Here is a 26,377-nt window from a genome sequence, read left to right on the forward strand (position 1 = left end):
GCAAGTACCTTCGCTGGGTCTGTGATTCAAAAGTTTTACAAGGCGGCTCAGTTGGTAAAGTATTTAACTTGCAAGCAAGAGTTCTATTGCCAGAATCCATGTAGGGAGAAACAAAAACAAAGCAAAGCAATACACCAGACTTGCCAGAACACGCTTGACATCCCTGTGCTGGGGGTGACAGAAACAGCCAGATCCTTGGGACTTGCTGGCCAGCCAGGGTAACCTACAGGCCAGCCAGAGAACCTCTCTCAAAACACAGAAGGGAATCAGCAAGATAGCATATGTGGTAAAGGGCTTGGTGTGCAAGCAAGAGGACCGACCTGAGTTTGATCACCAGAACGCTTGTAAGAAAGCTGCATCTGGTGGTACATGCTGTAATCCCAGAGGTGGGAATGCAAAGACAGGTGGATCTCTAAGGCTTGCTGGCCCACCAGTCCAGTCTGTTTGAAAACTTCCAGGTCAATAAGTGACCCTGTCTCAGAAATACAGGGTAGGTGCCAACATGGTGGCTCAGTGGATAAGGTGCCTGACACCAAGCCTGATGACATGAGTGTGGTCCAAATACTCAGATGAGAGAAACAAAGAACTGACTCTAGAAAATTGTCCCTTACCTCCACATACATGACATGGCATGTAAACATGTGTACACGCACATAAAATAAATACATATACCCTATTTACCAACAGCCTGTATAAAATTCTGCTCTTCACATTCTGAATAGATCCAAGGTGTTTTACTAAGGACTGAAACTATGAAGTACTGAAAGATGATAGCTTAGCATGTTTGCCTTTATAGGATATTTGCATATTAGTTGAGACTGGAGGCAGAAATAGGCAGCTCTGGAGACCAACCAACCAGGATGCTATTTCTGGATTAAAAGAACTTTTTTGAACTGTTCCCATCATACCATATGGCTGCTGCTGTCTCTGCCTAAGCCCAAGTCAGACCTGAATCTTGGCATGTCAACGTCCATGAAGATTTTCTTCTGCAAAAGAGGCTGAGAATTACCCCTTCATTACCAGTTTTCCTAGAAGTTGAAAAGGGCATTGAAACATGAGAACGCATACCTCATTCATGCACTTTCTGCACAGATACCACATGATGTAGGATATGAGGTATAACTGTAGCCACGGAAAAGAACACTTAAAATGTCACCCAAGTCCTTAGCCTCCAAGAGCATGCTGGTCAGTGCTGAGTCCACAGCCAGTTTCTGAGTCACAAGAAGTACTTGACACGAGAACACGCACTCTCTTCTCAAGACTCACAACTCCACTCATGAAAAGCTTCAAGGAGATAGTTCTCAACACGTAAGTCTCTACCCCTCGGGCAAACTTCGAGCTCCAAAAAATATTTACATTATGATTCATGACAGTAGCAAAATAACAGTTATGGGATAGTAATGAAAATAATATTATGGTTGGGGCTCACTATGACAGGAAGAACTGTATTAAATGATCAGAGCCTTAGGAAGGTTGAGAATAGCTGTTTTAAAGGGAAATGGCCATGATCACAGAAATAAAAAAACAACGGCTGTAGATTAGAAAAAAAAAAAAAAAAAAAAAAAAAACAAAGAAACCTGGACTCACAGCAGAGATGGAGAGGCACAACTGATAAAGCAGCTTAGCAACTGGGTGGAGTGGGAGAGTTGCCCATTAGTGTGCATGTGTGTGCATGTGTGTGCATGTGTGTGCACGTGTGTATGTATTAAGTGTGGGTTGACAGGCATCTCAGCGTTAATCCCCACCAAGCTCCACTGTCCATCTTGATATCAGAGAGTCACTCATGAGCCTGAACTGACCAAATAAGCAAGGCCAGCTGTCCAAAGAGCCTCCGAGGTCACCTGTTTCCACTTCCCAGCACTGCCACCATGCCTGGGTTTCTAACCTGGAATAGAACTCAGGGACTCGTGTCCTTAACCCTCAACAAATGCTCTAGGAACCCGTCTCCAGCTCAGTTGCTAAGAGTACAGCACGTCCCTGTAGCTCACACAGAAGAAGGGAGGAAAAGAGATCTGTTTCACTAATGAGCATATCATGCTAAGCTGTTGTCTTCATCTAACGTCTTGCTGTGTTTACATATATCATGGAACAGAGAAGGTGATTTACATATATTGGTCCAGAGGCTTTGGAACAGAAGCCAAGTTTCCAAGCACTGCGATTTAAGCTGTTTCTTTGGGCTAACCCAATGCTCACATGCAAAGGTCATCCCAATGAGGCTGTTAAGAATGGTGTCCATTGGGGCCAGCAAGATGCTTCAGTTGGTAAAAGCAAGCAAACAAACAAACAAACAAACAAACAACAAACAAACAAAAAACAATAACCTGAATTTGACCCCTGGAGCTCACAAAACAAGCTAGATATGGTAGTGTCATTTAAATTTTCTGGACTTCTGTGACAAGATGGGATTCGAAGGCAGGAGGGCCAGTGGGAAGTTCTAAGTCCAGCTACACTAGAGTGCACAACACAGCAGCAAAAACAAGAGAGATTTTGCCGCCACGATTAGGTAGATGACAAACTCGGCCTTCGGAAAACAGTTCTCTGATCTGCTCATGCAATCACACATTCACACACACACACACACACACACACACACACACAAACATGCACATCGTATGCACACATGCTAAATAACATTTTAAAAAATAACTGGAATAAAATCTCTCAGAAAGAAATGTTATGTAGAACGAACAAATATACAGCCAAGAAGCACTCAGCTACTCTCTTGGCTCTTCAACACTTGAAGCTGTACTGAAGTTTTGTTCAGGCTAGCTCCATAGTAAACTGGATGGTGAAGTGACTCCACATAGGCCTGGCATCCTACACAAATGGACCCTAGGCACAGGCCCGTTTTTGTATAGGCTAATGTCTATTTCAGTCAGAATTAATGTAATTATATGTAATGTTGACAGATTATGACATTTACCTATTAAGACACTATACAAACATTCCAATAATTTGCTGGCTTTTGAGTTTGAAAAAAAATAAATGACCTAAGTCCCAAGGGATGTTGCTTAATGGGGTAAATGGAATCAGGGTTTTAGGAGCAGAGCGTTCAGGAAGGAACAGTCAAAAATAACGGATTTGAAGCCAAAGCACATACAGTGGTCAGTGAATATTTAGCACTTACCACAAGACTGCTGTCCAGAGAGAGTCTTTTACCAAAGTCCCTTCTATCCAGCTGTCTCTTCCCCTCCATGGGTGAGTGATGTATTTTCCTTTACAATTTAGAAGAATCCCCCGTCTGTCTCCACGGCCACTGCAAAAAGTGAACACATGTTTTGTTATCAAGACTGCAGTGTTTAGACTTTTCAGTTTGCAACTTTCCTACCAAAACTAGAGCCAAAAAGTACCCAGACCCAAAAAGTGAGTCTAAAACCAGACTTCTCAGCACACAGGACTTCTAGTGGCACACACGAAGCCATCTTTTCAGAGGTGCTTGTATTTTTTTCTTTTATAGGTGTTGCTTCCAGAGTCAGGGAATGGACTAGCATGTTAAATCAGCAGACTGTAGCCAATAGCAGATGGTCTATGTCACACCACATGTGTTCCATACCTGTCCTCCTTCCATCTGCCAGATGTGTTCTATTTTTATACACTCAGATGATGTCTGCAAATCCCATGAGATCAAACTCACAAAACGATACTCCACAACCAAGAATTATTGAGCCTAAGACCCAACAAGGAAATCACAAAACGTGTACATTACTGCCAATATTTAATTGTCAGAACATTATTATGTAAGGAGCTGGAGAGATGGCTCAGTGGTCAAGAGCACCTATTGCTTTTGTAGAGGATAGGAGAATAAGTTCCTAGAGCCCATACCTGGTGGCTCACAACCACATGTAACTTCAACTCCATGGGATCTGATGCTCTCTTCTGGCCGCCATGGGCAACTGTACTTACATGCAAAGACGCCCATACGGACATAAAGGCATATAACTTTAAAATTAAAATAAATCTTGTAAAATGTCATTTAAATTTGTTGAGCATCATAAGATCCATTCTTTTTTTATAAAGACAGTGTCAGTGAATTGTGGGTGACGCCATCACAGTCGTTGACTATTTTTAGAAGACTCACTGCCTTTTAACTCTTCAGGAACTGCACTGGTTTTGTTGATTCTATGATGAGTAAGAATTTTGCTTAATAAAAGGCCATCCCATGTACTAAGTTCCAATTTTCACCAACTGTAAAGAAAAAAAAGAAAAGAAAAAAGAACTGGGAGTGTCCCTTGGCTGGTGGTAACTTCACCATGCTACAATGTCCCTATACTCATAGTATACAGGTGGCACAAGGGTGACTCTGTGGGTTATTATTTTTTAAGGAAATGAAGTTGAGAGATTTTGGAAGAATAGGAGATGGATTCTAGGAGAGTTAAGGCTAGGAATCAGAAGTGAATATAATCAAGATACATTCTATGCACATTTGAAATTCTGAATGAATTGATAAAAAATATACTTTAAAAGAGAAATGGATTTGAGTCTAGGATTCCTTACCCTTTGGTCTTGTGACAGTGGACACATCATGTAGCCTCTCTGAAAGCCTATCTCTCATTTTTTCTCAAGTGCTGAAGTTCAACTACATCAATTGAACAATGTGTGTGGGAATTGTTGAAGAGTAGATTATAACTTAATATGAATTATAAATATCCATAGGTAACCTTAACTATCCCTGAATAAAATTCAGTACATCTTTGGTGATTCAAAAATTTCTGCTGAAAATATCGAAATTGCCTGTTTCCCTCCAAAACAAGATAGCCAAGTAGGGCTGATACAGAAGGACTTAACAAAATGCTTTGCAAAATAGCCTTTTGTTTGTTCATTCTTTAACAGTTTTACACACATATATAATTAATCGTGTTTATTTTCTCCCCTCTTCCCCTGTCTCAAGCTCTCCCTCTCCCACTGAACCCTTTCTTCTTCCCAACAAGCCCCCTACCTGCTGTGTGTGCATGTATGCATGTGTGAAAACATGTACGGGCATATGCATGTGGGTGTGAATGCATGTGTGTGCATCTGTGTGTGCATGGGTGTGTGCATCGTTGTGAATGCATGTGCACATGGAGGTATACATTGCATGTGTGTGCATGTGCATGCACATGTAACTTACTGAATTGCTTTCATGATTCAGTGCAGTTATCTACTAGAGCATGAACAACTTAACTGTGCCTCTACCACTGAAGAAAACATCACCTCCTATGCTAGCAACAAATACTTCCCAATAGCTCCTCAGGATGCGGTGGGCCTCGTAAGCCCCTCCTTGCCTTATTGACTACAACCACTGCAATCATTAAGACTAGCTTGTATGTGAATAGCTATGACGCAGGCTGCTGGGGATGCTAACTTCCACTGTATCAAACCCATGCTTTCCTAACCTTTAATTCCCCAAATTACAACAGGCCATCATTTCACAAGGAGCATGATTATTCTAGTGCTTATACCTTAGAGTTCCTGGTGCAGAGATGTGGAAGACATGGGCATGTATAAGGACTAGGTCAAGACTGGGACATGGCTCTTCTGGTAAAGTGCTGTCATGCAAGGAATGCCTGAGTTGGATCCCACCAAACCAATATAAACATATAAAAGCAGTACTGTACTAAATGCTAAAGGGGCTCTGGGTCTCCCTGGCCATTCAGTCTTTCTGGATCTGTGAGTATCAAATTCAGTGAGAGACTCTGTTTCAAAAAATAAGGTGGTAAATGATACAGAAAGACACTGGGCATTGCAACTGTGGCCTCTGTATACAAATGTACAGATAAATGCACACAGGCACACACAGAGACACACACACAAGACTAGAAAGACCAAGTCCCTGCCTTCATGAAACTTACTTTCTATAGAATATATAGATGATAAACAAGAAGACAAGGAAGTACTTTGAAACTATGGTAGGTGATGGTAATATGAAAATAACTCCAGTGGGTGATGCCATCTCAAGTCATATATGCCAACACCGAACCTTTTTATATACAATAGCTAGAGTAAGAGGCAGCTATGCAAAGCGATATAGAACATTATCCAGGCAGGGTGACCATGAGAAAAGGCTAAAAAAGGATTGTGTTATTGGAGGAAGATTTATTTCTTGAGAATAAAAATAGCTAGAAAGGGAATGCCTACAAACCATGCTAAGGCATAGCCACCAAGCACATGCTTTCCTTCTACATGCAAAGGGTACACACTGGGCTTCGAACTCTACTTCTTACTAGCTAATAACTCAACAAATTCTTTAATATATTTAGTTCTCCATGGGCTGATCTCTAAGACACAATTAATAAGAAAACATCCATTGATGAGACAATTCACCTAAAGGAGTATTTTCCCAGTGATTGGTACATAGTAACTAGTAGTCATATTAAGTATTAGAATAGTGATCATCCCTCTAGTGTTCATGATAATTTGGAAAGGACTCTAGGTGATGGATTTTACGTTTCTATAGCATAAGGAGTATGTCCCCAGGGAGAATGAGAATCCTTAAAAAAATTCCTCAAATAGCCTAGCTTGCTGTCCTACTTAGTTTGCTTAATTCTTTCACATATATTAAGCTGCCAATCATGTAATATAATGGTAGAAATGGCATCCAAATTACTTAGCAGCAATATTATACAAGCACTGAACAATGTTAACCTTTCAGGACAATAAGGACCAACCACTACAATGAGCAATATGGTACCAGAAGGAAGTCCTGGCCACTTACCTACCTCAGTAGAAGCACTATCCACACATCATACTTGTGAACATTTATTAATGGGGACTGAAAGGATACCTCAATTAGTAAAGTTCCCATCATGCAAGCATGAAGATCCTAGTCTGGATTAACAGGAGTTGCTAACACACCTGTGATCCCAGAGCTGAGGACGCAGAGGCAGGGGCATCTCTGGAGGTCACTGGCCAGCCAGCCTAGTGAAACTGATGAGCTACAAGTTCAGTGAGGGAGCCTGACTCAAAACGTAAGTGAAGAAGGACAGTGGAAGATGCTAGGCATTGATCTCAGGCCTCCACAAACATAGACATGCATGGATAGATACCGACACACACATGCACATAAACCAATACAAATATATCACACACGCGCACACGCACACGTTAGATAAACCTGAGAAAATGATCATGGGAAAATGCAGAGTAAAGTCATCACAACAGGTCAAAGACAGACTACATAGATAGATAGATAGATAGATAGATAGATAGATAGATAGATAGATATCAATGGATGGATGGATGGGTGGATGGATGGGTGGGTGAGTGGATGGATGGGTGGGTGGATGGATGGCTAGATAAATAGATGATAGCCATGTGTGCTTTCGTACATCTATAACAGAAACACTCATGAAATAAGATAAAGGAAAATAGGTAGGAGGGAAGTAAGATAGTAGAGAGGTGGGGAGGGAAAGAAGGAAGAGAGAGGAGGATGGGAGGGAGGGACGAAAGAAGAGAGGAGGAAAAAGAAAAAGAGAGGGAAGGAAAGAGCCACTCACATATGTTCAAATCTCTGGGAAGCCTAAAATCTAAGAAGAGATTTATAAATTGACTAGTCAAATGAAATATAAAAGACAATAGTGCATTAATGAACACCTAGTTTTTACTAGGAGGTCTCTGGGTGTGGCTAACCTTGGATAACTTGCCTGATTGACAGTCTGATGGTGTGGCCAGTGGTTGTCTAGACAGGCATCCCAGCTGCATCTTTACAGGGTAGAAACAAGAGCACTATGGGTGTCCTCCCCACCGTCTGCTCCCTCACTCCCAGGCTTGCTTTTAAAGACTCTGTCCCTCCTTCATGTACTGCATGAAGTAAACTCCTTATACAAAATGTCTCTGCACTGCTCATGAATTCTTCAGAAGAAAATCAGACAAATAAATAAATCTTATGAAATAAATACATAAATAAATAAATGTAAATAAAAATAAATACAGACAGCATGTGTATATCCCCAGTGGATTAGAAGAATACTGAGATCTGACTGCAGCCGGGGAGTGGTGGGCATGGATTTTCTGCAGCGTGTCATCTGCTAATGTTAATGAGTTAGTTAAATTAGAAAAATCCCAATTGCCCAAAGCAAAAAGCATTCAACCACACAGGATGGCGGGGCTAGGGTACAGACTATGCTATCAAACGCATTCTGTTCAGCTGATTTGTGTGGTTGTTGTTGTGTTTTGTTGTTGGTTTGGGCTGGCTGTGGAGAGGTACATTTAAAAAGCCATCCAATTTTTAGAGAGTATTTTCCATCTGGGGCCAGTTGGGGAAAGCACAGGCTAAGCTCGGCAAAGCCAGCTGAGAGACAACACAACTCATTAGGGAAACAGTTTATGAGGAGAAATGCTTTCTGAAAATCCAGCAAAGATCTGACTGCCTCGTCCCTGCACACTGCAGCAGCCATTATTTTTCATTAAATGTCTTTGAACACAAGTGAAAACCCAGAACGACTCAGGAAACAGACAGCGTCAGATAAATTGGAAGTCGATCCATTTTTGCAGAGGTTTTTAGCTGGTAGTTAAAATCTTGCCAATTACCCAGAGTGTTTCTTTGCATTCAAAGAGGTTATTTATTCAATTTATTCTAGACTAACCTCCCTCCCCACACACTCCTCAACTCCACATAACCTTGAGGCAAGTAAAAGCATGCTAAAAGCCAAGGAAATCAAGATTATGCTTTAAGCCTTCAAAACCCATTAACGTACCCCAAATAACGCCATTTTAATAAACCATACAATGTAGACTATGATATTAAAGCCATTATATGTAATAAATTGTCACAAAATAAACTTAGGAGAAAAGCTTTGACTGTGTTCTCTTTCTCTATTAGGTGTTTAATTAAATTGCAAGTGTTAAATGCTTGTTGAAAGACGAAGGCAGGTTCAAGTCTCTTTTCAAGAACATAAAATTCTTATCCCTTAAAGGCTATGAAGGAAGAGTTAGAAAGAGAAAGGCGTCAGATTCCCATAGGGCTACAGTGCTGTGGGCCATCTGACATGGTGCAGAGGCAGAGGCAGAGGCAGGAGGATTTCTGAGTTCAAGACCAGCCTGGTCTACAGAGTGAGTTCCAGGGCAGCCAGGCTACACAGAGAAACCCTGTCTCGAAAAAACAAACAAACAAACAACAAACAAAACCTGAAGTAGAAACTAAACTCAACTCCTCTGCAAGAATGGTGCTCTTAAATCCTGCGCTCTCTCTTCAGACCCAGTGATAGGCTTTTTTAAAAAATTATTTTAAGTATCAATGTTATGTATAAGTGTGTATGCTGTACTTTAATTTGATTGCCTATGGTGGTCAGTTTGCTTCCTGTAGCTTCACAATGATGAGCAGGTGAATGGCATCTGCTCCGACCCGTGATGTAGCTTCTATAGCTTTACAGCATGACTGTTTACGGTCTTTTATAGTCTAGCGAGGTCAGCATCTGCTGGCCTGTCTTTGACCTAGGACATCGTGCTGTGTGTGACAGCCTAGCAAAGATCGCAGGCACAATGCATATGTCTGTTGTTCCAGGGAGCAAAAATATAAAAGTGCCTCCAGCGTCCTGCCACCACCCCACATGGTCACCCACCTCATACCCAAGCCCGATAATTGTCATGCCAGGGTAGACTTGTTTTTCCAAAGCTGTCCAGCAAAATATGCCAACCTTAAAAATCACATTTTTTTTAAAGTTTCATGGGCTAGAGAAATGGTCTAGTAAGTAAAGTGCTTCTACATAAACATGAAAACCCGAGTTCGGATCCCCAGAAACCACGTAAAGGCTGGTACACTGGTGTGTACCTGTAATCCCAGCCCTCTTACAGTGAGATGGGAACAGGAGACAGAGAGAATCCCTAGGATCTATTTATTCATTCAGCTACCCTATACACAGTGGCACACGACACTAGTACCTTGCATCAAACAAGGACTGAAACTCAAGGTTGTCCTCTGACCTCCACACATGCACCATGTCGTGTGTACACACATGTATACACACACACACACACACACACACACACACACACACGATTAAAAATATGAAATTTCACAAGCCAAATGCATTCCCCCTCAGAGAGCTGGATAGCCCAGGGCCTACTCATTCCCAATCTTTAATTACAAGGCTCTGAAAATTTGGTAATTATTTTTTTTTGCAAAGTTTGAATTAATGGAAAACTCCATGAAGAAAAGATTGAAATATTAAATCCTAACACAGAAAACTAAGAAAAGCAACAGGGTCTGGGAGGAGAATTAAATTCCCCATCACCTGTATGTGAAAATGGAAGAAAATCAAACCTTTTTCCCAAAGATAATTTATTCCTCTTTTATGTGAAGCCACAATGTGGAGGCAATTATTCTAAGTTAGAAAAATATGCTCTGAGAGAATTAAGGGCTTGCTTTCCCTCCTTACATTAAAATTAAAATATTACCAGGGTTACTTAATATGTTTTAGATATTTATGTTTGCTGCCACAACACAGAAACTAAAGAAACTCGCCCTCCAAACAATTTTATGCTTCTCTTTTAACAGGCTGGGGCACAGGGTGCTGTGTCTGCTGTTTGGAGTTATCTATCCTTGTAGGTTTTGGCATTTTGATCATGTCTACACAAAAGTTAACTCAATCCACATGTGGCTATTTTGATGGATCACACTAATTAAGTAATGAGTTATTACCGTGTCTACACCACAATTTTGCTATATAAATGGACTCAGCAGGGTTTACCAACTATTGATTATAGAATTTCAGTGTAAGGTTGGTGGGTATTTTGGGTTTCTTCAACTAATTATTTTCATATCTTCTGACAATTTAATTTCTCCAGTCTCTAGTCCCTTCATCTCTCAGATAAAGACAAATCAAGTGAATGATTGCTAAGAACCTTTTTGCTCTTAAAATATCTTAATCTATGAGACAATTTATGTAGAATTTAGTGCTTTTAAATTCACTGTTGTCTCTCAATTTACAGCTTTATTGGGGTGTAAGTCAAACACCATATCGACCCATAAATATGGTGTTTTGTGTGAATATCGTCAAAACTCCAATATTAGCACATTTTCAACACTCCAAAAAAGAAGCCTACAGAAATAAGCAGGTCTTGCCTACCCCTGCCAACCACTCATAGACAGCCATGACTCTACATTCTGTCTCCACGAATTTTTATTTCACACACATCATAAATAGTTTTAGGACAGACCTTTTTCTCTAAACATAATACATTTTTAAAGTCACCAATGATGTAACACTTATCAATATTCCATTTTTACAGCAGAATAATATTCCATTATACAGACATACCACCTATAAATACTCATAACCTATTTCATGGAAATACATTTTCCATTTCCCTTGTGTACATACCTAGGAAAATTACTGGATCAAGTGGAAAATCTATGGTTACCATTTTCAAGAACAATTTCACATTCTTACCAGCTGTGTCTGAGAAGTCTAACTTCTCTCCATCTTTGCCAACATTTATTATTATCCATATTTATTTTAATCATAAATATCCTGCTGGATATTGCCAGTCTCATTAAAGCTTTGACTTAAATTTCCCTAAAGGCTGACAATACTGAGTCTCTTTTCTATTCAGATTACCTACTTGTGCATCTTCTTTGGGGAACTATATATGTAGATTTTTCCCCTAATTTTTTTTTAGTTCAGTGATTTGTCTTTAAAATTTTTATTTTATTATTTATATATGCATCTTTGTTGTTATGTACAGGAAATTCAGGGATCTAGAGTCCAGAAAAGGGTGTTAAAACCCCCTGGAGCTGGAGTTAGAGGCAGCTGTTAGCACCTGATAGATGGCGGTGCTAGGAAGTGGATTCAGGTCCTCTGCCAGATCAGCAAACACTTCAATCACTAAAGCCTCCTCTCCTGCCCCCACCCTGCCTGTCTTTCCACTGTTGGAGCATAGAAGGAGGCTTCTGTACATCCTGAGAAGTTCTTGATCTCCTAACTATGTGCAAATATTTCCTCCCATTATGTAGCTTATCTTTCTATTCCTTTTAAAAAGTGACTTAAAAGAATTTGTGTGTGTGTGTGTGTGTGTGTGTGAGAGAGAGAGAGAGAGAGAGAGAGAGAGGGAGAGAGTGAGAGAGAGTGAGAGAGAGAGAGAGAGAGAGAGAGAGAGAGACTGTGGTTGTCTGCAGGGACCAAAAAGACGGCATCATATGTTCTGAAGCTGGAGCCACAGATCCTAGTGAACCAAGCTGGGCGCTGGGAATTAAACTCTGGACCTCTGCAAGAACTAGTGCTCTTACCCATGGAACAGTTGCCCAAGCCCCTTCTCTTTGTTGACAGTGTCCTTGATCTACAAAAGGTTTAAAAGGTTATTAAAGTATACTTTATCATTGTCTCTTATTTATCCTCTTGATGTCAGATCTGGTAAAGCTCTTACTCCAAGAAAATGAAATTTTCATCATATGATAAATTATGTTACGGTTGTAGCTCTTATATTTAGCTCCTGGATTCATTTGGGGTTAATTTTTATACAGTGTGGTTGTAATTAACCCATTCTTTTACACATGAGTACCCCAGACTAGCTTATCACTCTTTGTGGAAAGATCAATCCTTCCCTCACAGAACTGTCTTCGCTCTGGGGTTTAAAAGATCCACTGACCACAAACAAGAGGGTTTATCTATGAAATCTGAACTCTAGTCCTTTAAAGCATACGTCATCATTACATCACCTTGATTGCTACAGTGCCGTAGTTTATTTTGGAATCAGGACTGTAAATCTTTTTGGTTTTCCAAATGCTGTTGTCTGTTTTAGCTACTGTACATGCTGTGTGAATTTGAGCATCAGCGTGTCCATTTCTGTGAGAAAGCTGACTGGGATGGATAGAGGACCTGGGTTCAGCCGACACGACTGCAGGAGGTGCAGCCACCATGGAGGCACGAATTCAGCCCTGGGAATCAAACTCGGGGCCTCATGCACATGAAGCAAGCAGTTCTACACACTTAGCCATCTCCCCAATCCTCCAGTCTTATACAGACTTTATAAGGATTATATATGGTATATTTGAATTGATAGTAACATTGGTGCTTAGCTTACTCAAGTAATGTGGAAGTAAACTGCAACAAGTTACCCTCATCTTCACTTTGCATGCACTGAGCACTTGCTGAATGCACAATCTAATACTGTGGCAGCCTGCATTCAACTCATCAGCCAGCAAATTGCATTTAACACCCAGAACATCATAAAACTCACTTGCTAAGAAATCGAAGCATAAAGAAATGCCCTCATCATCTCAAGGTTTTCACCGAGACTAAATATTTTCATTCATCCTGTTAACAGTATTTCCCTTCCTCAGAGTGAGAAAGACATTCCATCTCCTATGATGCTAGATTTCCATTCAACTTTGGAGGACTCCACTAGCAATGTCTCCAAGCCAGCTGTTCCACCACTGACTTTCATTGTGCTAATTATGCTAATGTTGCAGTATACAGCCTATGAAGTTACTGGTCTTGGGGTTTAAAAAAATACTAATTTGGACTCAGTGATGTTATCGATTGTGTCTTTTTCTGAGGAAAATAACCTGCGTTCAAATCAGAAGAGCCATGCTATATCATTAGGTTTTCAAAACGTTGACAATCAGAGGGAGTCAAATACTTAACATCCAGAAAAAAAAAAAGTTTCTCGTACATCCTGTTTGCATATGATAGGAAGGATTGGTGGACTGAAACTCGGCGACCTCAACATTTGAACCTCCCATTAGGGCCAGCGACAGGTTCAGCAGTTCGGGGGAATTTCTAGCAAGCTGAAGAACGTGTTTCCCCAGGAGCCTAACAGTGGAAAGAGAGATCAACTCCCACACTTACGTCACAGCATGCACGCTCTATATATACAGAAAGTAAATGATAGGTAGATGATAGATAAATGGATTGACGATAGATGGAATTCAATTTTAAAAATGCTTCCCATTAAACCCCAGATGAGTAAAATAAATACCTGCCATTATTCCCTGGAATATGCAAAGAAGAACCGCATTTCTATAAATTGGTGTTGCGTTCAGAGCAGATCTGCTGTGTCCTCAGTCTCCAGGGAGGACAAAATGGGAGTCTTTTGACAGCTCCTGAGCCTTCCATCAGCAGCCAGAGACATGGGCCCCCAAAACTCACCGCAGTAAAGCACAACCTGAAATAAGTCCCTTCGTCGTTTTAAGAGCACAGTCCTGTGGCTGGAGAATAGGCATTGCTCAGAGAAGGCACCGAGGAAAAGTTCAGGAAAAATCCAGAAAAGACCGAAGACTGGACCGCCCTCCACGCGGGCTACACGCACGGAGCATGCGCAGAGGCAGCCCATGCGCCCGCCAAGCCAACATCCGGGAGAGGCGGGCGCTTACAAGTGAGGCCACTCTTCAGCCTATAACTTCTCAGCTTCTGGATTTGCTAGCTTTCTAACCAGCTCCTAATTTCAGCACTTACTAATAAGCCATTTAAATTACACCATCCCTGTCTCTATAACTATCCTTGTCCCTGGTCTAACCCCTTATTCCAGAAGAGAAGAATTTAAAAATCTCTGCAGATCTCTGAACTCTAAAGTTGCCTGGACAGTGGGAAATTCTTTCTTTAGAGTTACAGAGAAGTTGTGCCATGTGGCGGGAAGAAAGGTGGTGTCAGAGATAAAACCTGAACCAAGGCATTTGATAGCTCAATTCCTCTAAGACGTACTCAGATTTGCCCAACAGGTGGATGCGCCACGCCACTCTGACAAGCTGGTTCTGGATCTAGCTGGTGAATGCTTCCACCCCCTCGACATAGGAAAGAGTGTATAAAGAGTAAGGGTGAAAATCTATTCAAGATGAAATGAGGAAAAAATCTTTGAGACGGGGTCTCATTATAGTTTATGATGGCCTTGAACTAAGTATGCAATTTATGATGGCTGAACTCCTGATTCTCCTGCCTATATCTCCAAAGATCTTGTAAAACAGACCTGGGCCACCAGTTTATGAAGTCCATGCTGAATCCAGGGTTTTGTGAATGCTAGGTAAGCATTCTACCGGTGAAGATACATCTCCACCCAAAACGGAAATTTTAAAGCACATGAAAATTAGTATTAGGAAGACAATGAAGTTTAATAAAGAAAATTAACAAAACAGAAATGCATTCATAAGAAATAATAGCGGATGACTTTTCAAAACTGAAGAGCATCTGCTTTACTTTTAATTTTTCTAATTAACTTTTTGTCAGAATGCTGAGTAGTTTTAAAATGTCAATTGAACCCAGTATAGACTCAAATGGGGACAAGAGTTTCCGTTGACAAATTAGCTAAGTTGGGTTGTCTTGTAGGCATGTTCCTTGATTACTAGTTGGTTTTAGGAAGAGCCAGTACACTGTGAGAGATGCTGTTCTCTAGGGCCTTGACTGCCCACTGGTGTGTTTGTTTCTCTCTATTCTTGACTGTGTGCATAACTTGACTCAAACTCCCCTGGGTAATGAACTGTAGCCTGGGATTGAGAGCCAAATGAGCACTTTTCTCCCCAAAGCTGCTCTTGATCACAATGCCATACCACACCAACTCAGGCAGTTGGCACCTAAAGTGCTAGGCGGCATGACAGCATTTCCATGCATCTCCATCACCACCTCCTGTCTGCCTTCCTTCCCCTCTCTGCAGTGCCGGCTCTCCAGCCTCTTTCCTCTTCCCTCCAGTTTCTCCTTTTCCATTTCTTCATCGCAAGAATATGTGCTTTTGATATTGAAAATGTTATCTAAAATTTTGGTCCATATCAAAAGGTGCAGTACCAGAACTATGAAACCCTCAAGTGAAAGAGAAATTCCTAAAAGTTGCAAGGGACCTCTCAAAATGACATATAACCAAAGGACTGTTAGATAACTACCCTGCCAGTACATTTCTAGTTAGCAAAATTAAATACCCAAACAGAAGAGAATACCAAACAGAAGAGAATACCGCTGCCAAAATACTAAGAGCAAATAACTGGGGATTCTTTTTTTTTTTTTTTTTTTTTTTTTTTGGTTAAGGACTGCTTTATTGGTGGCAGTTAATACACATCAATAAATATTGATCCCCAAAGAAGAGCTCAGTTACTCATCAGATTCCTGGACCATCGAGCGTTGATGAAACTGAACCACATGAAGACTGGGATGACAATGTCAGTTCTGTTTCTTGGGAAATGCAGCCATAGCTAACAGATAGATGGCATAGGGGATTCTACATGGTCTAAAACACCGGTGACCCAAGAACTCTTTACACTTAGTAAGCTGTATCAACCAGGGCTGTGGCTTGGTTGGTAGAGTTCTTGCTTGGCATGCAGAAAAATATTCGGGATGCAGAGGCAAGAAGATCAGGAGTTTAAAGTCATTCTTAGCACCTGGGGAATTCCAGGACAACCTTGGCTACAAGAGATACTGTCCCAAACAAACAAACAAACAAACATGCAAGCAAAACCTTCTGTGCTTTTCAGGGACAAAAATGCCACTGATAGATCAACTTTCATAAACCATAGTGTGGATGGACAGTGGACTGCTAGAGATTGTAGCACACAATGGCAAGTGGGGAAAGGTAGGCTGGATCTGCTGAAGGATGTTTCTCAGAGACAATAGCTTAATTTAGCAGTATAAATTCATTCAGAGTTGGCTAAAATTTTTTTAAAAAGTGAAATTTGATGTGGTGCGTTAGGCATACCAAGGCCCTTCAATTTGTTTATACCCTCAAATGCCCTTGAGAAAAATCACTGCCATTATTATTCTAAGAAACATCCCTTTGTCTGCCCAAGGCTTTTTCCCCTCTGAGTATTCATTCAGCCTTATAGTTATAAATAAACGACAGATGTTGTCTTGTGTCTCCTTCCTACTGAAATGGTTACCCTCAGGACAGGAACCCCCAACTCATTTAAGCTGTTTTTTTTCTCATCCCAATACTCAGGATTTGGGCAGAGCTGCTCAACTTGTCTGAGATTAAACTCTTTCTTTTATATGTCAGCTGTGTGTGTGTGTGTGTGTGTGTGTGTGTGTGTGTGTAAGGATATTTGTACAGAGTTACGTATGTGTTGCTAGGCACCATCCACCTTGTTTTGAGGACCCAGGATCTGTCACCTAGCTGGTGGTTCTCTGATCAGGCTTTGTGAGCTGGCCAGCAAGCCCCAGGGAGCCTTCTGTCTCTGTCTCTCCTATACGAGGACTATAAGCATGTATTACCATGACTGACTTTTTCTTTTTCCACATGGGTTCTGAGGACCGAACTCTGGCCTTAATGCTTATGTGAAAAGTACCTTACTATGTGAGCTACCTCCTCAGACCAAGTGAAACTCTTGACAGTAGATTTCTGTTCCAAAAGCTTATGCTGCTTTAACTCTGCTTAAAAATAGATGCTTTTTAAATCTTCAAAGCTTTAATTTGTACCTTAAACATTATCAAACCACATTGAACCCAGAGAAAGTGAGAGTTGGTTATCTTGTTTTATTTATTTGGAAAAAAATCACTTTCTCATTATCCCCCTGTACTGGCTGGTTTTGTGTGTCAACTTGACACAGCTGGAGTTATCACAGAGAAAGGAGCTTCAGTTGGGGAAATGCCTCCATGAGATCCAACTGTAAGGCATTTTCTCAATTAGTGATCAAGGGTGGAAGGGACTATTGTGGGTGGTGCCATGCCTGGGCTGGTAGTCTTGGGTTGTATAAGAGAGCAGGCTGAGCAAGCCAGGGGAAGCAAGCCAGTAAAGAACATCCCTCCATGGCCTCTGCATCAGCTCCTACTTCCTGACCTGCTTGAGTTCCAGTCCTGACTTCCTTGGTGATGAACAGCAGTATGGAAGTGTAAGCTGAATAAACCTTTTCCTCCCCAACTTGCTTCTTGGTCATGATGTTTGTGCAGGAATAGAAACCCTGACTAAGACACCCAGGAAACTTTTCATTTAGAATATGGCCTTCTTACTGATATATGTAAATATATATACAAGTGTAAACACAAGCAAAGGTGATCTGTGACTATATTCTAAAGCAAATCATTAAAATAATATACAAACTTATATGGAAAATAACCCAAGTTCCCCATTCCTACACACCCAAATGTTTCTGCCAAACTAGAAAAAAGCACTATTAACAATTTACCTTTCTAGAATTTTCCTAATCACGTACACACATGCGCGAGCACACACACACACACACACACACACACACACGTATGTATGTATGTATGTATATATAAGCTTTGGATCATAATCATTTTACATTTTTTTGACAAGCTCATTTTTTCCCGTTTAATAATATGTCAGGGCTAGAGCTCTGGCTCAGTCGGCAGATTATCTTGCATAGGAAGCCCTGGGGAGATCCATCTCTGACTGAGTAAACCAGGCATGGTCGCACATTTCTGATATCCCAGCACTTGGAAGGTAGAATCAGGAGAACCAGAGGTTCAAGGTCATTCCTAGCTATATAGCAAGGTCCAGGTCAGCCTGGGCTATGGGAAACACTTTCTCAAAATAATAAGAGTAATAGTGGACTATAGTCTTCTCTCCATGCTGAGGTATAAATACTTTTTCATTCTTCCATATATATTTTAATTTATGCATATGTGGGTATAGACATGTGTTGTGTGTGGGTACCCATATAGGCCAGAAAAGGGCATTAGATCTCCTGGAGCTGAAGTTATAGTTGCTTGTAAGCCACCTGAAACCAAGTCAGGATCTGAACTTGGGTTCTCTGCAAGAGCAGCTCGCACTCTCGGGAGCTGAGTCTCCAGCCCTCCTTCTTCTTTCTTATAATGACCACCAGGGCTCAGCAGGGCAAGTAGAGTGTTATTTGTTCGATTCTTCCCTTCTTGATGGACACAGACAGCAAATAATGTATCACTATAACAAATGCTGGAGTGTGTTTTCATGTGCATTCCTCTGTGTAAATGAATGAAGTGGATCCTGTGATGAATAGCTTAAGGGGCCCTCTCTTTCCAAATACACTCAAATTTCTATTAATCCACATCACTGTCTCCTTCCTGTTCCACCCCAATGCTTACTTATTCTATTTCACTTCAGAAAGGCGGAGAAGGCTATCTGCAACTTCCCAGAAATGCAGCAAATCACTTAAAGCAGCCCCTGCTTGGCAGTGGAGGGCTTGCCTAGCAGGTGCGAGTCCCGGGGTTCCATCCCCAGTACTCAAAAAGACAAAACAAACAACTATCCCTTGCTCATCAAATAACTCATTTGCTAATCAAGCTGATGACCCCAGGACTCACACACATCCACCCTGCCAGTCATGTCTTCACCTTGAAAACATCTGGAAACATCTAAGAACACAAAGGAAGGCAAAGCTCCTAGCCAGGGGGCTAGGAACACTTATCCATCTCTCTTAGCCTTCTTTAAACTAAGACAGAGGCCTGGCAATCACAACTCAAGAGGAAAGATGCATTTAGCTTACTGTTTCAGACATTTTTGTACAATATGGTAGGCACAGAGTGATAGAGCTGTTAACATCGCAGAATAGGATGAAAAGGGAGGAGAGAGAAAGAATGGAGCAGAAGAGAAAACAGACAAGGCCTAACCTTCACAAGCCCATGTTGTCGTTTCCATTCTTGGTAAAATACTCTGACCAAAAAAGCAACTCAGAGGGTAAAGGGGCTTTCTTTCGGTCCACCATTGAAAGAAGTCGCAGGAACTTGAAGGAAAGACTGCTTGCTCTTCCATAGAGCATTGCTTCTGGCCAAGAAACTCACTTTACGGCTAAATAACTAGGGCAGGAATCATGAAGGAGGATGCTGACTGGCAAGCCTGATTATGTTCAGCTTTCTTATATCATTCAGGACAACCTACCCAGGGAATGGCACTGCTCACAGTGGGCTAGATAGTCCCACTTCAATTAACAATTAAGATGATCCTCTACAGACTTTGCCATAGATGAGTCTGATCTAGATGAGAACCTCTTCCTAGATAATTTTAGGTTATGCTATGTTGATAGTTAAATCTAACCAAGCAGCCTGCTCCTAATGACCTATTTCCTCTATCCATACCTGTCTTAAAATTTCTGCCACTTCCCAAAATAATGCAACCAGCTGAGGACCTAACATTCAGCATGCCCTAACATTCTGGGGCACATATCACACTCAAACCATAACACCAACCTTAGGGAAGATATCTCGAAAGAGGGAGAGAGACACAGAACCAAGTATCAGAGGGAGCTACAGGCTGGAGGACATAAGACAGGGATTGAGACTGTCATGTGGTAATTTCCATCAACATCTGTCTTAAGACATTAAACTCTCTATTTTAGCTCTTCTTGGCACTCTTCTATCGAGCTGTTTGAAGTTAACATGATAGAAAATGCTAAATTACTGCACACCATTGATGCATTTCAGTGAAAATGGATCAACACTCCTTCATAAGGTTGTATTTTTATTTATACACAAGTGTATGTGTTTGTTGGAGTGTATGCCATGTGTGTGCAGGTACCTGCACAGCCCAGAGGAGAGTGTATGACACCTTGGAATGGGGAGTTAGAGATCTTGAGAGTCACTTGATGTGGGCTCTGGAACTGAACTTGGGTCCTTTGCAGGACATCAAGGACTCTTAGCTGCTCAGCCATCTTTCCTGTTCCTGGACCAGAACTCTTCCGCCTGCACTTCCCTCTGCTTCTGGTCAGCATAGATTTGGTAAACTGAAAGCCAAAATACAAAGTATAGGCAAGTAAAAACTCTGAAACAACTTAGTTTTGGGTTTGGGGGTGGTTTGTTGTTGTTGCTGCTGCTGTTGCTGTTGTTGTTATTGTTTTTCGATTGTTCGTGCCACGGTACAAAGTTCGTAGGGTCCCTGTCTGCCAGTTGGCTCCATCCCACAAAGGCATGATCCAAGAGGCATATACACATGCATATAAATACTTTATTGAGTCCCATACTACAGTCAGCACCTGCCGTGCCAACACTGAATATATCTTGTTTTCATGTGTACCTAAGAAACAGTACCAAAGCATTTGTCTGCACAGCTATGTGTCCACACATGTGCAGGTCAGAAGTCAACCTCCAATTAGGTGTTGTTCTTTAAGTGTCATCCATTCATTTTATTTTGGTTTGAGACAGGCTCTCTCACTGAGCTAGAACTCTTGCTCAAGTTAAGCTAGTCTGATGAGTGAGCGCCCACTGTTTGTCTGTTTCTATCTCCCCAGCCCTGAGCTTGCTAGCATATTCTACCACATCCAGATTTGTATCTGAATCCTGAAAATTGAATTCAGGTCTTTACACTCCTCGGGCGAGCACTGTGTTGACTCACTAAATCTCTAGCTTAAAATCAAAATATTTTGTCTGAGCATTTTGTATCTCTCCAATAACACAGAAGAATGCTCAGGGGTGATTCAGGTTTACGTGGTCTAAATACTTATTTTTAAAAGATATATAAAGATGAGATAATACTCAAAAAAATTAGAGAAAGTGACACAAATACCTCTCCATCAAGGAAAGAGTGTTGATTTCACTAGAAACAAAAGATTGATACCATGTGTTAAAAAGCCCTGTAATTATTTAGATTTGATAAAGTGCTTGCTAGTTCAATTACTTTAATTTGGGAAGCTGAGGAAAGATAAAATAACACTTGGAGTTTTTTGAACTGAAATGGCTGAAATCACCCCTGAAATGTTAATAAATGTGACATTATCCATGGGTACACAGACCTCTGTGTGTGTGTCCAACACATGTGAACTCAGAACACACCTTAGCCAAGCCCATCTGGCCAAGTTCAGCACCACAGAGACGAATACACTAAAGACCAAGACAAGACAAGGCAAAAAGTGAAGATACACCCTCACTGGAAAGCACCAATGTCAATTGAGAGTGGATGAAAGGACAATAGCAGCGGGGGGTGGGGGGAGGACATGAGAGGTGGGAGGGAGAGTGAAGAGAGGGAAAGGAAAAGAGAAGGAAGGGGGAGAGTGGGGAGAATGTAAAAGAGAAAAGGGAAGAGAAGAAAGAGGGAAGGGAGAGGGGGTGAGTGGGAGAAGAGGAGGAACAAGGAAGGAAGGGAGGGGGTGGGAAGAGAGAAAGAGAAAGGAGGAAAGAAAGAAAGGGAGGGAGAGAGGAAAGGAGAGAGAGAATGGGAAGTAGGAGAAGGAGGGAGAGAAGGAAGGATAAAGAGTGAAAGGAGAGAGGGTAAGCAAAGAGAGGAGGATAGGGAACGGGAGGGAAAACGACAAGAGTAGGGACAGAGACAAAGAAGGGAATGAGAACAGTGAGCTGGATGGGGGAGAGAGGGGAGGGAGGGAGAAGGTAATGCTAAAGAGGAAAGGGCAGAAGAGAAGGAGAGAGAAGAGCAAGGGAATGGAACAGAGAAAGGAGGAGAGAGAAAGGTGAGAGAGACAGAGTGACAGAAAGAGAGAAAGAGGAGAGCAGGAGAGAAGGTCAAGTGAATCACTCTTCAGGAGACTACACATTGTCCAAGCAATACAGGCAAGCGCCATTCACCTAGCATCCTAGAATGCCTGATTCTTTCCACTCTGCACAATCCTCCCAAACCCTGTCAACATTGCTCCATGCTCCGGGTGTATGCAGGCCGTGATGAGTTCATGAGACTATCATGGGGCATGCAGGTTAGATGAGGGCACAGTTGATATCATGTGTACAGCATACACAATGGGGCTTTGAAAGGGGCAGAGATAGACTAGTGATTAAGGGATCCAACCAGCCAATTTCTGGAGTAGACTACGTCTCTGTTTCAATCTAACAAACAGCAACTTAGGGGAAGACAGAGTTTCTTTGCATTATAGTTTCACATCACAGTCTATCACTAAGGGAAGTCTAGAGGAACTTCAGGGAGGACCTTAAAGGCAGGCCTGCTTGCTAGTCTACCCAGCATTACCTCTAACCAAGGAACTCATTAAATGGTATCATTCTATAAGGAGAAAGAAAAGGAAAAGAACTGTGAACTTAGAACTCATTTTGAGAAGAAATCAAGCCAGGTTTTAATGGAATTAAATGTCCATTTTTATGCCTAAGTACATTTTCCACCTTTTACTGGTTCCTTGTTGGTGTTGAAATATGTCAAGGCAGAGTTTTAAAATTCCTCTAATCTAAAATTTGTACAATTAAATGAGGAAGAAAATAGCATTCAAAGCTCTCCTCCCCCCAAAAGTTTATACTGTAAGCAGACATATTTGAGGTTATAAGATTGGCTTGAAGCCAGTTTTAGGGTGTTCGATTCCATCCTTCTTATTTAACTTTTACATAGGAAGGCTTTAAAACAAAGGCATTAAAAATAACAAAGCAAAGGATTCATTCACCGCCATCAAGTCTGGAGAAACCATAGAGAAAGGCTGCCTGTCCACTTGCAGACTCAGGCTTAGTTGCTTTCTTAAATGCTCTGGAAGTGCCTGCCTAGGGATAGTGCTGCCCACGGAGGGCAGGATTCTTCTGTATCAATTAACAATCAAGACAATCCCTCACAGACATGCCATAGGCCATTTTGATATAGGAAATGCCTCAATTAAGAGTCTCTTCTCAGATGACCCTAGGCTGTGTCACTTGACAAATAAAGCTAAATCAGGACAGATGTGTTCTCAGCAGCAGTAGGATTAAAACATCAAACCCACAGTAAAGACATTTGCAATGACGGAAACGCTCTGGGAGACACAAAGAAGCCCCCTTTAATTCTACAATGTTGTGTCCTTTTGCCCCAGGAACACTTGGCTCAAGACATCTGAACACGTTTACCCAGTCCTCCAAAAGATTGAGAAGAGGATGGGTACTTAGAAATAAAGGCTAATGGAGAATAGAGAGAATGAAATTGTCCAAAGCAAGAATGTATTATTATTGGTCCAAGCATTAGTCTCTAGTTTTCCAAAATTTGCTCTCATGAACAAGAAAATGAGAGATTAAAGAAAATGTGTCCAGACTAAGCTGTAGAGAGTGACATTATTCCTAGAGGGAAAAGACTCATGAGATGAAGACAGGGATAACCCACTGGTTTTCTGTTATTTCCAACCTCACTACCCCCAAGCATTTGTAATTACTAACAGATATACATTCGACAAACAATAAAAGAATTCATGTCATATGGATAAGTTTCCCATCTGACTCAGAAGGACAAATATCACAGGTTTTCTCTCATTTGTGGGTTTTAGATTTTATACAGATATATAAAACCTTATAGGTACAGAGAATATAAAGTTAGAAATTAAACTGCTTGAAGAACAAAGGAGACTAATGGGATGAAGGGTAAGAAGGGGTTGATTATGTGGAAATTGGAGAAGATTGTGCTTAAAGTATACTGTATACATGTGCGAGGCAGGGCTTTTCTAATAATAAAATAAATAACTGAGGATGTATACCCACAGGTAAGATCTGAGTGAAAATTATGGAGCATATATTAAGATTAAATAAAGAAATTAGAGTCTGGAAAGACAGATCAGTGGATAGAAATACTATTGCTCCTACAGAGGACCCAAGTTCAGTTCCTAGCAACCCAAGCTGGGTGGTTCACAACTCCAACATAACCTCCACACATGAACACGCACACACACACACACACACACCACACACACACACACACACACACACACATACACACACACACACATACACACACACACATATACACACACACACACACATTTTATTAAAAATTTTTTAAAAACTTTAAAAATTATAATAGACTTCCCAGGCTAGAAGTGAGCTATTTAAATGGTTTAAAGTCTTGTGTGCCTCATACACAGACTGTAAGTCACTTTGGGCATTGTGTGATGTGGTGATTTGTGTAAGACATAAAGCCTTGCCAGACATAGAGCCTTACAGAACCATTTAGAAAGGTTTGAAAAATGTCAATAAGGAGCCAGAATTCCTAGCACAAATAGAGGTAGAAAGGAGATGATGAAATCTGTGTTCCATAAAACTTCCAAGATCTGACTACAATGTCAACCCATTAACCTAACTGGCAGACCCAGCTGTAAGCGCTCAGAAACAGGAGAGGAACAAACTTTGAAATCAGTTTGCATCAAGTGGAACTGTATCTGAGACTCTAGAAGAGAGGATGAGGATGCTGTAGAGCAATCAGGAAGCAGGAGACTTACAGTTGTATAAGAGGTACCATCTCTGTGTACCAGAGTGGAAGGGAGGGAAGCTATGGCACTTTGATTCATTGCTTAACCATTGCCTTTTAATCAAACCACAAGAGATTAAAAAGGCTACATGCATAGAAAAGAGGAGCTAGAGATAGAGGCGCGTAAAAATGTAGATCGTGGTTATCTGTTGGTGAATTTTAAACTACCACAGAAAGAATGGCTTGTGATAGGACTTATCTATGCCCTCAATGGTCCATGGACCACACAGCTAAGCCCAGCTGCACTGGAGCTAGGCTCAGACCTCACAAAATGAAGGAAGGCACTGGACAACCTCAGAGCTCCCAAATGTGGGTTTCTTCTGAGTCTGTGTGGCTGATCACTTGTGATCTTACAGTTGTAGAACCCATGGCTTTTGTTGTCAAGGTTAATTGGAGAATCTCTAAGGCCCCACATCTCAAGTCTCTCGACACCAGATTATGTCTTAAGAAAACCATTTTTATTAACCTGAAGTGAGCTAATTAGGAACCTTAATTACATTTGCAAAAATATCCCAAACTGAATGTAGGTTGGTGCAGTGATATAGAAGTCAGTACAGCGGTTCCTCAAACACAGTGGTAACAAACAACAACCCCCAGGTTTGTTACTTAGTTAGGATTGCTATGATAAAACAGCAACTTGAGTCAGGGTAGGGATGGAACTAGCTTTGTAGAGCATGATGGCCTTGAACTCAGAGATCCAACTGCTTCTGCCTCCTAAGTGCCATGATTAAAGGCATATACCTCATGGCACAAGGCAGAAGTGTGAAGGTAGGAGCCCGGAGGCAGGGACTGAAGCAAAAGCCATATAAGAACACAGCTTAATGGCTTGCTCCTTATGGCTTGCTCAGTACTACCCACAATGGCCTGGGTACTTTCTCATCAATGACTAATTAAGAGATGTCCTATAGTCTTATCTACAATTCTTATCTTATGGTGGCATTTTCACAATTGAGGTTCTTTCCACTCAAATGACTCTAATATTTGTGAAATTGATAAAATAAAACAAAAAACTAGCTAGCACGGTTGGTGATGTGGCTTAGTGGGTAAAAGTATTTGATACCAAGGACTTTCCGTTTGATCACACAGATGGTTTAGAGAGACTTGACTCCTGCACATTATCTATGTCTTCCTCATGTGTACTACAGCACACATACCCAATACATAGAGTCACTACAAAGCAGAATTGCCCGCTATAGCACTGCCAGATATTTACCTAGAAGAATTTAAACCAATTCACCACAAAGATCCTTGTATGCTTGTAATTACTGCAGCACTATGCAAAATAAATAGTGGAACCAACCTAGGGGTCCATCTGTAGAGGAATAGATAAGGAAAATATAAGATAGATGGATAGGTAGATAAATAGATAAATCGATGTCAAATTTATGTATGTGTATATACATATGTCCAC

General features: G+C 41.2%; 1 protein-coding gene across 14 annotated transcripts in view; it reads right to left on the reverse strand.

The window, feature by feature from the left end:
- Nucleotides 1-26,377, reverse strand: part of Nckap5 (NCK-associated protein 5) — a 917,161-nt gene that overhangs the window by 778,923 nt on the left and 111,861 nt on the right. For all 14 annotated transcript variants that reach the window (NM_176957.3, NM_001081756.1, XM_030252625.1 and 11 more), the window contains exon 2: nt 3,128-3,256. In NM_176957.3, the coding sequence (NP_795931.2) occupies nt 3,128-3,196 (69 nt within the window). In that variant the 5' untranslated portion in view covers nt 3,197-3,256. The remainder of the gene's footprint in view (nt 1-3,127; nt 3,257-26,377) is intronic.

Source organism: Mus musculus, chromosome 1 (assembly GCF_000001635.26).
Source record: "Mus musculus strain C57BL/6J chromosome 1, GRCm38.p6 C57BL/6J".
Taxonomy (NCBI): domain Eukaryota; kingdom Metazoa; phylum Chordata; class Mammalia; order Rodentia; family Muridae; genus Mus; species Mus musculus.